We start from the raw sequence: 12,483 nt of genomic DNA on the forward strand, positions 1-12,483 counted from the left end.
TCAGGCCTAATTTGGTTGTATGTGCAAAATTCCATACTATTCGGGCTGATATTACACGTTTGGTGCACAATAAAAGGCAAATCGGACGAAGATATATATATATATGGGAGCTATATCTAAATTTTTACCGATTATCTCCAATTTCAATAGGGTTCGTCCTTGGGCCAAACAAATGTTGTTTGCAAAATTTCATCTCAATCGGATAATAAATGCGACCTGCATTTTGTTCACAAGAATACATGGACAGACGGACGGACGGACAGACGGACTGACATGCATAAATCAAATCAAAAAGTGATTCTATGCAGATCATCAAAAGGAACTATGGGTCTATTTCCTTTTGCCTGTTACAAACAAATGCACAAAGACATAATACCCTGACCACCTTGTGGTGTAGGGTATAAATATTGGTGTTGACAAAATTATAGGAAAATCGAACATATATATCCACTTTTATGCGAAACCATAAATTCCATATTCATCTCAGGTTTCTGGTTAAGAGAAATATTAAGTTGTAAAGAATCGCTGACTTGTTATGACAGACTGAAATTTTTTGACCCCTTGTGAGTGACCCTTTGTGGGTTCGCAGATATGTGTCATTTTCACAACAGATCTTGTGTTAGCAAACATGTTTGTGTGTGTAAAATTTGAAGAGAGTTGAATGCTTCTTCCGCTTTCTTGGAGCGTTTTGTTTTTCAAAATCTTGAACCCTATGTGAAGTTGCTACGTGAAGAATTATTTCGATCTCTACCATCTTTATTTATTGTATTGTATTGTATTGTATTGTATGGATGTACGAAGTCTGAATGGAATCGGATGTAAATTCTGAGTTTTACAACTCTCGCTGTCATTAAAAATGTTGACCCTTTATGAGTGAGATACTTGATGGAGTGGACTGATATTGCCATTTTTCGCACCTGACCTAGCACTGTTGTAAATATTAAGATTTTCCGGAGTTGGAGTGAAATCGGATTATCTTTTCTCTTTCTGTGCAGTAAATTATTGTCTTTGAAAATGTGGGGGAAAAAGTGGGCCGATATTGCCAATTTTCGAACTCGATCTAAGTTTGACAATAATATTACCATGTACCAAGAATGGATCAAATCGGATACTCCTTCGAGAGTTTTCGTGTGCAACAGCCAGATAGACTGACGGACTTGATGAACTCCAAATGTCCTGAAACGGATTTGATTCAAAGAGACCTAGAGTCTAAATCCGTTATTTCGATGAAGCACATTTTGGCCTTATCAAATGATATGTAGCCCTATGGCTGAGAGTATAAAAATTCTGTCGACCTTAAATATATTTGACTAAAACTTTGTCCGCCTGCTTAACTTTTTTCGGAAACTCGATCCAATTTCACAGGCGGACAGTTATAAAAATCGAAGAGTCATCAAGGGATCATAATATGCCTTCCATAGTATGGTAGAAGGTGAACAAAAAGTCCAGTTTGAACTAAACAATGTTAAGCCAACATTGGTATTTATCGACCATATCTAACGCAGATCTTTAAGAGGAGTGGTTAAAATTGAAGATGTTAAGATTTGTAAGAAATATATGAATCGCCGAAACATAGGCAAGGTGGAAAACATGACCCGCCTTACAAATGCAGATTTATTTGCTGTTTGTATGCCATCCGCCATTCATAGTATGGAGGGTATATTAAGTTCATTAATTTTTTTTTTGTCTGTCGGCAGGTTATATTCGAAGATGGGCTATATTGGTCCACGATATTGCATAGCCTCCATATAACGTTACCCCCCGATATTCGGTCAAATTTCTTATTTAAATTCGTAATGGGTACTACAGTCCATGGCAAAAAATGGGCATATAGATCGAAGTCTTCGTATAGTCCTTTATTAGGTATTTTGAAGATTTTGAGAAACCGGAATTGTTTCAAATTTCGCATTTGAAGCTCGTAATGAGTACTACAACGTATGACAAAAAAAAATTACTTATGCAGAACCACGTCTTCGTATAGCCCCGATATAACGATTTTCCTTAAAGCGGTATTTTTCGACTGAATTTTTTGAAAATTTGTCAAGTTCCTCCAAAATTGTGGAGGGTATAAAAAGTTCGGCACGACCGATTTGTTTTTGAATTGTTAAGGTTTAGAATTCATGGCAAGGGAGTTTATGTCGTTCTGCAGTGGTACCACTTAATTGAAGATACTGAAGGTCACACTTTCGTAGATCATCAATATAACCCTCTGGCTGCTGTTCCATTTAGCCACCCTTAACCCCTGTCTTCAGTCGTTCTTCCCCACAAAGCTGTGATAGTTTCTTAATTGTCTAGATTTTCTTGTTCTTGAACTTAGTTGTTAATTTTTTGATAAAACGATCAACGTCATTAACAAATTCATTAGAATTCTGCCACCAGCAGTTGTTGTAGTGGCAATTACGAAAATTACAATAACAACAACAACCACATCAAATTAAAACAAATTGGAGTGACAGCTGTTTTAATGTTGTTGTGAAAATCGAAAAACAAAACAACACTTACAAAAAATTGATATGCGGGAGGTTGAAAAAAAAAATCATTTATATTTGTAGATGTTGTTGTTCTAGTTCTTGTGTTTGGGTGGTGGGGTTGAGTGTTCATTATGATGATGATGACGGCGTGACCATATCGTCCATATCATAGAAATTATTACACTCGTGCCATCAGCATCACCATCGTCATCGCCATCCGCAAACAGTGCACACACATGTTTATCTTGATCTTAAGGGGGGAGTGAATGGTAAACAAACATCCACAATGACAGACTGGCAACCAAAATTCATCATCATCAGCATCATAATAATAATCGCCAATCTCAAGTCCCGAGAAGTTGTGGGAGATCTGTCAGCGCCAGCGGAAGAAGTAGAGGAAGCCAAGGAAGAGTTATGAGCCGTTTTGTTTGTTCATCCGTCTGTTTGCCACAAATGTATGAATGATTCCAGCTAAGCGCTGCGAAGCTAGAGCAGAATATTGGACTAGCCAAGAACAACAACAACAAAAACAACAACATGATGGCTTTGCCTCCCTCTGCAAACCAGTGATGTTATCGTCGTCGTCGTCGCTGCTGATGGTTGTTGCTGTCGCTCAGCTCGTTTCTGTTTTCACTTTACCATCGTCACAAGCACAAGATTTTGTTTTGCTTTTCTGTTTCTTGTCTACGAAGGAGCATCATTAACTCCAACGCAAGACTGACAGACGAATGACTAGCAACAGCTCGCTTGGCGTTCAAAAAAACAGATCATACAGAGCTTGGGCACAGAACACACGCGCCTGGTATGATTAACGTTCAACTTCGTGTCGGGCGGAATTTCAAAAAAAAAAAAATATTTTCACAAAAAACGGATAAGCCACTGCAACAACAACAAAACGTGTTCCTTTATTTGCCTGGATGTGTATATGTACTTTACTACTGTCACCTCCGTTTTTTTTTCCTTGGTCCGTTCGCGAGTGAAGTGCTGTGTTTAAAAAAAAAAAAAAACAAAATAAATGATTTGCATTTCTTTGCCAAGAGTATTGAAATCATATTTCACTTTAAAAGAAAACTGGTAACTGGAGTAAAATGAAAAAAAAAAACAACAACAACACAAGCTTAAACAAATTGCCCGCAAGTCTGTAGTGCTCCTAGACGTCCGCGATCATTTAAATCAAACCCACCCAAGTGCCACAACTCATTCTGTGAATTTGGCCAGAAAAAAATAAAGCATCGAACTTGAGGCTTTGTTGCCAACTCAAGCCTCCTTCTTTTTGTGGGGGTTTGTCGGCTTGCATTGCATCGGGCCAAAAAAGAAAGAAAACAAAAAACAACTTTACCAATGTCAGTTTGTGATGTACTTATCCAGACACATGAACGTGTAGGATCACAAGAATGTGTGGCAACAACAACAACAACAAAATCAGCTCATAAGCGTGGATTGATGAATTTTCTTTGTAACTAACAGTGGTGCAAAGGTGGCGAGAGATGAATGGATCCTTATTGCGGGAGACATGTCCATTGCTAGTTGTGGATGAGAGCAATGTTCGTTCCTCCAAACTTACATTCAAATCATAGGTTCAAGTTTCGGGAAATTGGTCATGTGGCTACAGAACGGTACGGATTGATGTCAACGCCATTTTCGAAGCCGATTAGTTTTCAATTTGGGAAATATTGAAAACTAACATCAGGGTCTGCTGTTTTGGTATCAGTACATTTCCTAACATCTCCACCACAAAAGTTTCAAATTTTGAAAAAAAAAATTTAATCTCACACTGAGCGCATTTAGTATCCGATACATAGGGTCTGCAATCAGTTGGGGCAACGTAAACCCGATACATTCAAAACGAGTCACTAATTAGTGCGGATTTTCGTCCAGACGCATAATGGGGTTCTTTTGTCTCGAATATGAGACATTTGCTATTTAACCTGTAATATGTACCCTATAACAACAATTATCCGTACAAGTTAGCAGATACAGCCCAGAAATACCTCTCCAAATATATATATATTTTTTTCGAAATAACTCTCGCTTGCGATTTCGTTATAGCTCCGATATATAATTTCGTCGGATTTGATGTTAATGATACCACAAACCTACTTTATTTTTATACCCTCCACCATAGTATATTAGGTGGGTATATTAAGTTTTACTCGGATATATTTTGGTCTGCAGGGCCTTTGGGCTACATCGGCGCACATTTTGGCATAGCCCGACGGATTTAAGGGTTTTTGGGTGTTTTAGTCACAAATTGCTGCAAATTGGCAGAACGTGTTCCCATTATGTCAGAAACTTCCTTGCATAGAACTGTCGATATAGACCCAAGTTTAGGTATTGCCCCATATAACTCTACCCCCGATATTCGGAATTTTGAGCATTTATGTCAACTTTTGACCGGAATCGGTGAAAATTTGTAATTTTGCGTTAGTTATGTATACCACTTTTATTTATGAAACATTGCTTATAAAGGTCCACGTCTTTCTATATCCCCCATATAATGGTACCTCCCTATATTTGTTATTTTAATGATTTAAGCTCCATTTTTTACCAGAACTATTTCAAATTTGAAATTTGGAGATCGCAAGGGGTACTACTTCAACTGGCATTAAATTGTCTATGCAGATCTACGTTTTCGTATCGCCCCCTTATATTTAGTGTCCAAAAAACACTGCTTGGGCGCCAATCGGACTAAATCTCCAAAAAAGGCTAGTTTCCCCTTCTATTCGAATTGGAGCGAGAGTACTCTTACGTGAAACGAAAAAGTATATGACGGGTGAGATAAAAAATCTGGAACAAATTCAAATGCCATAATTTTTGCATTTCTTTTTAAATTTTATTAAATGAAAGCAAAAAATGTTGGAAACAGCATCAAATTTTAGAATAAGTTTAGATTTGCTCGAATTTGTCACCGTTGGTACCAATTATGGTCTTCAAACGGCCAATGAAACCGTCACACGCTGCCCGAATGTTGCTCTTCGGTATTTTGGCCCATTCCCGGCGAAGCGCTTGCTTGAGGTGATCGGCACTTTGGTATTTTTTTAGTGCCAACTTTGCTTTATAAAATACTCCAGACACAATACTTCAATGAATTGGTATCCGGAGTTTTTGGTGGCCATGGCGCGCTGGAAATGAAGCGAGGAACTTCATTTTGTAACTATTCTTGGGTGGCGCGTGCGAAATGCGATGGTGCTGAGTCCTGTTGGAATGTCCAAGGTCTTCGGCAAAAATGCTTGCGTGCCCAAGGCTTTAATATACCCTCCAGAATATTTTCGCAATAATATGCGGCATTTATTGTAATGCCACGGTCGAATAATACGAAAGGTGAGCGACCATCGGCTGTTATGGCGGCCCACACCATCACCATGGCCGGGCTTTATTTCTTGTGTCCGAAGATGCACATATTCAGCTGACCTCTAGATCATTTTTTTTTGGTTTACAAACTGCTGGACAACAAATGTTTCCTCATCGGAGAAACCCTAATTCGGCAGTTCACCAATTTCGGCTTAGCGAAGCAACTCTTTAGCTCTTTTGAGTCTAGTTTCTTTCCGTTGCGGTGTAGGTTCTTACACTTTTTGGAATTTCTATGGCTTTACCCCGAGCTCATATTTCAATATTTGCCGAATGGAATATTGCGATATGTTCAGCTCACAAGCCATTTTTCGGCCACTGTTGCTTCTTTGCTTTTCGAACCATTTCTGCTGATGTTGCTGTTTTCTTCCGTCCACTTTCTAGACGTAGGTCTACGCTACCAGTATGACGGTAACGAGCGGTGGTACAAGTCACAAAAGATTTATTGACATTTAAATGCTGGATTGGTCTAACGATAGCCACTTGTGGTTTTCCAGCCGAATATAAAGGAATCGCACTACCACGCTTGAATTCTATCACGAATAACTTTTTTCCTTGAAAATTCTCACCAAAAAGCTTTTGTACGCTTGTAAACAATATAATGAGATATCACTGGAATAATTTTAACAGCCGTCGGAGGAGTGGCTTAGAAATGACAGCAATCTGAAGTTGGTTGCCGTTTTTTCATCTCACCCTGTATACCACAGACATTATGTACTGTACACACAAAATTCGGTCTAAGAAATTCGAAGTTATTTTCACGCATAACGATGATTGAAACCTACCGAATAACAGTTCAGTTCTCTGATTCTGTGGACATTGAGTTTCCTACGGCAAAGTTCATTACAACCATTTATTAATCCCATTGCCTCCGATAAAAAATGTTGTCTTATTTCGATTATTCCAAACGTGGGTGCATAGTCAGATTTGGTCGCAGTGATGATGTCACAGAAATTTCCATCAGTTACAAGAACTCAAGATGGATTTGTTGTTCTCGAATAGGTAGATAGTCTGATCCTGAGAAATAAGGGAATATATGCGAGTACTCTCGTTCGCTATATAAAATCTGAAGCTTTTTGAGCAAGACGGATGTAGTCAGCCTGGGCTCCATGAAATGATCAATTCTAGATATTTTTAGAACATTTTGCTTGAGAAATCTCAGTTTCTGTCTGTTGGGCGCCACGAAGAGGTTTGGAAAGCATTTATGTCTAGGCCGCTGGTAAGCAAGCTTCACGAATTGGCATAGTTCATAATGGAAATGGGTGCAGGCCATGACCGTCCAAATTCGAATTTCCTTCCTTATAATCTTAGATACGTAGAACTTCTTTTGGTCATACAACAGTGCTTCTTTTCCGTAATTTGTTTTTGGTCCACTGTACATAACTGGATAATAGTACACAGTATGGAAATTCTCTACTTTATGCTGCTAAAATATTCCCTCGTTTTTTTTTTCTTCTGTTAATGACGAGGTGGTGCTTTGATCTTCGGTCAAACCTACCAACCAACCAAGCAACGACAACAATAACAACAACAAATGGTTTACTTGTTCTTCGTTCTTCGTTCTGGTTGTTTTTGTCTTTCTTGTTTGATGGTAATGCATATGAATGGAGGATTTCTTTGGCTGGCTGTTGGTTGCAGTTCAGTTTTTGCTGTTGCTTCTGCTTCGTTGTCTGTTGTCGACAGTGCAACATGTCGCATCCACCAACAACATTTCATGATCACTAATCATAGCTTGTGGTTGTTTGAAGGCTTTGAATGGGAGGGGCCTTTTTATTATACAAATGCAATCGTTACGACAAAAAGAGGACCAGTAATATTATCCTACATTAGAGTTGGCGATAAAAATAAAAGCATGCTGCTTAAATTTTTTAATTTTATATTTTGTAAATAGTTAGACCCACACTTACTCAAAAAAAAAAAAAAAAAGTGCGACAACAACAACAACAAATTACAAGGAAAACTGAGTAGAGCTAAAAATATATAACAAGTGTATATTCGTTGTTGAAAGTTGACATTGGGAGGTAACCAACGTAGGGTAAGGAAATTCCGTCTTTTTTTTTATTTTTTGTGGTGTCCTCGGCAATATTACAGTGTTTCGAATTCTTCCACTTCATCTGAAATTTTTTGTGGTACGTCAGATCCCTGATTGAGAGGGATTTGTACATAGTGATAAGAAGATCGAAACTGTTTTGATTTGCTTTGCAAGTTATGAGAGATATAAACACTGAGAATTGTAACCGTTTGTGAGAAAATACCAGAAGCGATGGATCGATATCCATCATCTATATATCGGCTTTTCTGTTAATAAAAATGTTGAGATCTGTAAAATATGAAGAGAATCAGATGCTTATTTTGTATTTTATGAGAGATGTAATTACTCAAACCCATTGGCCCATTGTGGGGAAGGTACCAAGAGAAGTGCACCGATATATCCTATTTTCACAACAAATCTTGTGGGGAAGGCACAAGAAGCAGTGGTCCGATATATCCCATCTTTACAGCAGATTTTGTGTTAGTAGAAATAATGAGATGTGTGAAATTTAAAGAGAACGTGATGTTTATTTCGAATTTTATGCGGGTTTGGATATTTAAAATTTAAACTCTTTGTGGGGGCGGTAGCAGAAGGAATGGTCCGATCTCTACCATCTTTATAACAGACCCTGTGTTGATAGAAATATTGAGATGATGCAAGTTTGATTGGAATCTGTTTTATGAGCTTCTTGGATATACAAAATCTTGAACATTTGTGGGGGAGGTACCAGAAGAACCGATATATCCCATATTCACCCCAGACTTTGGGTTAATAAAAATATTGCGGTGTATGAAAATTGAAGACTATTGGACTCATATATCACATTTTATTAGAGTTATTATTATTCAAAATGTTGACCCTTTGTGTGGAAGGTATTTGATGGATTAGACCGATTTTGTCTATTTCGCACCTGCACTGACAAAGATATTGGGACCTGAAAAGTTTGAACAAGACTGGATGATCATTTCTGGTTCTATGGTGTAATTTATTTTTGTGAAAATTTTGACGTTTTGTGTGGGGAGGTACCAGAAGGAGTGGGCCGATATTTCCCATCTCCAGACTCGATCTAAGTTTGACAATAATATCACGCGGATACTCACCTCGAGAGTTATCGTCCGCACCAGCCAGACTGACGAACGGACAGACGGACATCCTTAAATCGGCGAATCAGATTTCGATCAAGTCGCTTCTTTATTTTTCGAAACATTTCTGCTGACCATTTGTTTGTCTGTTTTCTTCCGTCCACTTCCTTGACGTCGGACTACGCTACCAGTATCACGCTGAATTCTGTAAGGAAATCCCAATGGTCTAAAACGGACTTGATCCAAAGAGATCTGGGATCTTGAACCGTTCTTTCCATGGGGCACGTTTTGGCCGTATAAAATGATATATACCCTCTGTAGCCATATGGCTAAGGGTGTAATAAATTATGCCTCATTTGGTTCCTTTAAGGTTGTTTTTCTTTTTTTTTAAACAACGCAAAACACCGTACCTAAAGACTCGAAATCGGTAAAATTAAAACACATGGTAAAGGGGTTTAAGTCATTCTGGGGTTAAAGTGGTATGTTGACAAAAACAAAAAATATATATTTTAATATAAAGGGTGATTTTTGAAGAGCTAAAGGAAAGTAGGAGAAAATTCTTACATAATGGGATTATTCGGCCATTTTACTGCAAATTTGGGATAAAATTGTGACTAAAACATCTAAAAACCCTTAAAGCTGTCGGTGGAGTTATATGGGGGTTACACCAAAATGTGGTATACCATTTTCAATACTAAAAGTCCTGCAGACCTAACACTCATCTGGGTAAAATTTTATCAACCTTTTTTTCGTTCGGAAGCTACAGTATAGTATATCGCTAAATCGACATAGAATTTTATGCTGATCAAGAATATATATACGTTGAAGTCTTAAATGTCTCGAATGTATAATTCGAGGTGGAATGAGAAACTTAATATACCCTTCATAATATGGTGGAGGGGAAAAAACTATTCTTAAGTCAAATTTCAGACCCCATTCCGTTTGAAGCAGAATGACAAGCTTAATTAACTCTCAAACCAATGATGAGTCTGCTATAGACGCATAGCCATGATTCATGTCATAGCATCATTTCTATTTTCCCCTTCTCATCTGAATTTTGTGCTAAATCTGGATTTGTATATTCTAAGAAAACAACAATGCAATCGACAGGGATGTCCCATACTATGGCTTTTCCATAAATCCCCATGACAAGTCGCATTTGCGATTAATTTTTGTTGCTTCGACGCGATTAATTTTTGTTGCTTCGACGAATCATTCGCAAATTTTAATTTTTGGGCATAGGCACTCCCGTAAAGCGGCTCTGGAGTCTCATTGTCACTGCTGCTTACGCTAATGCATGCACACACACACACACACTGCACAAGCGTCTTTGTTAAGCCTTAGCCGCTTGCGCTCGCAGTCTCTTTCTCTTGTCTTGTCTTCTGTTGTATTGTGTTTGAGTGTCTTTCGCATTCGCCAGGCGAGAATGCTGGTGGGGACAATCATAATTTTTGCAACTGGAGGACTTTGCTGTCATGCACCAGCAGCAGTAGTAGTATTTTATACCTCGTACCAATAACACCGCCGAGCCACAAGCCAGAACACACAACTTATACTGCATTGACGAAATTCTGCAGATAGGCATGGCAAGCGCTTTTGAAAACGTAGTGAACTGAAATTCGGTGGAGTTGTAGAGGATTTTCGGCCAGTGGGTGTGCGATCTGTTGCAAGATTCGGTTGTTCTTGTTAATTTTAACATTTCATTCTCGAGTTTGGTTGGCAACATCATCCAACCCATTCGACCTGGCCAAGATCAAAGTCAATCAACTGTGGCACAAGATTTCAAGGCAAATAAACAACAAAATATCAAAAGAAATTGAAAATAATTGAATAAAATATCCAAGCGCCAGTCAAACATTTTTTTCGTAAGCAATTCAAAAAGAGAATTTCAGAACTTCTGATAATCAAAAAAAGAAATTTTCTACACTTTCGCATAATACACTTTGGCTGATCTTTACGTTTTTTTTTCCTTTTTTTGGCAATTCCCAAATATTTTCATTATGTTTCATGTTAAAACATTTGAGTGATGATGGTCGTCAGTTTTAAGGTATGGTCATACATGACGTTCATACGTCAAGTCAAATACCCATCCAACTGACAAGACCAAAAAAAAATCAAAAAGAAGAGCAACAAGAACCAAAAAATATTGCAAATTCCTTTCATTTACCCGTTGCTTGACTTTTCGCCCAATATCTGTAACGGCCATTGAACTTCTGTTCGTTGCCTTTGTTTAGTTCCTGGATGTTTGTTGTTGGTGTTGTTTGTTCGTTATTTTAAATGAGCATTGATAGTAGTGACGTTACGCTTCATTCGTTCACTTTGTTGTTTGTTTTTCCCTTCATTCCTTTTTAGGGGGAAAGGGGGAGGAGAGATAAGGTTTGTTTAAAATTGTGTGTTTTTTTTTTGTATTCTCTTGTGCATATTTAAATTGATCCGGTTTGTTTCGAAAGGTGCAAAATAGTATTTTGATTGATTGATGTGCGAATATTTTAAATGGCAAAACCAACAACAACAGAAAATACATGTATTAATGAAAATTTGAAAATGAAAAGCAAAAGTGAAGTGAATTGAAATAAATGATTTATTATTTAATATAAATTAAAAAAAGAAATAAACAAAAGCAGAAGAAGTGCAAAAAACCTTATAATTTAATGAAGATAGTTGCCTTACCTGTAACACCGCTCAACATGACAAAAATCGCAAGCAAACGTTTAATTTTGCAATATTACCAACAACGTTACCAGCTGTCGGATAAAACGACCGAGGAATGTAATCAGGTAAGCATCATAACGTAATAATTAACACAAGTAAAAAAGCAGTAAGTTCGCTTGGGCCGAACTTTAAATACCCTCCACTATTTGGAACAAATTGGGAAATTTTCAAAAAAATAAAATCCCTTTAAAAATTCTATTAAAATCTTAAAAATACCGAATGTAGCCATTATATTGGGGTCCATACGAAGACTTGGACCTGCGTAGGCAATTTTTGTCATAAGCCATAACAATATTCAAATAAGAAACTTGAAAAAAATCCGGTGAATAATGTAGCTATAATTATCAAAATACCGAATATAGGGAGGTACCGTTATATCGGGACTATACGAAGACCTGAACCTAAATAGACAATTTTCTGTCACAGGCTGTGGTACCTATTAGGAACTCCAAATACAAACTTTTGTCATAAGCCATTACAATATTGAAATACGAAACTTGAAAAAAAATCGGTGAATATTGTACCTAAAACCGCCACAATACGGAATATAGGGAGGTACTAATATATGGGGCCTATACGAAGACTTCGACATGCATAGGCAATTTTCTGTCATAGGCTGTAGTACCCATACGAACTCTAAATACGAATCTTAAAACAATTCCGGTGAATACTGTCGCTGAAATTATCAAAATACCGACAATCGGGAGATATCGTGGAGGCTATACGAAGACCTGGAACGGTACGAACAATTTTTTTCTCATAGGAACATTTTCGGTGAAAAGTGTAATACAAAACATTTGGAGGTACAGTTGTACGGGGACCATGCCAAAACTTAGAC

At 37.7% G+C, this 12,483-nt stretch overlaps 1 protein-coding gene across 4 annotated transcripts in view; it reads left to right on the plus strand.

Moving 5' to 3' along the window:
- The window catches only part of LOC101895423 (A disintegrin and metalloproteinase with thrombospondin motifs 1), a 266,152-nt gene that overhangs the window by 100,910 nt on the left and 152,759 nt on the right, over positions 1 to 12,483 (plus strand). The window contains exon 1 of one of the 4 annotated variants that reach the window (XM_059122777.1): positions 11,540 to 11,710. The exons of the other annotated variants lie outside the window; for them this stretch is intronic. Within the exon in view, the coding sequence (XP_058978760.1) occupies positions 11,585 to 11,710 (126 nt within the window). The 5' untranslated portion in view covers positions 11,540 to 11,584. Of the gene's footprint in view, positions 1 to 11,539; positions 11,711 to 12,483 lie in introns of those variants that run through there. 4 annotated transcript variants of the gene reach the window in all.

Source organism: Musca domestica, unplaced genomic scaffold (assembly GCF_030504385.1).
Source record: "Musca domestica strain aabys unplaced genomic scaffold, Musca_domestica.polishedcontigs.V.1.1 21, whole genome shotgun sequence".
In the NCBI taxonomy this organism is placed as follows: domain Eukaryota; kingdom Metazoa; phylum Arthropoda; class Insecta; order Diptera; family Muscidae; genus Musca; species Musca domestica.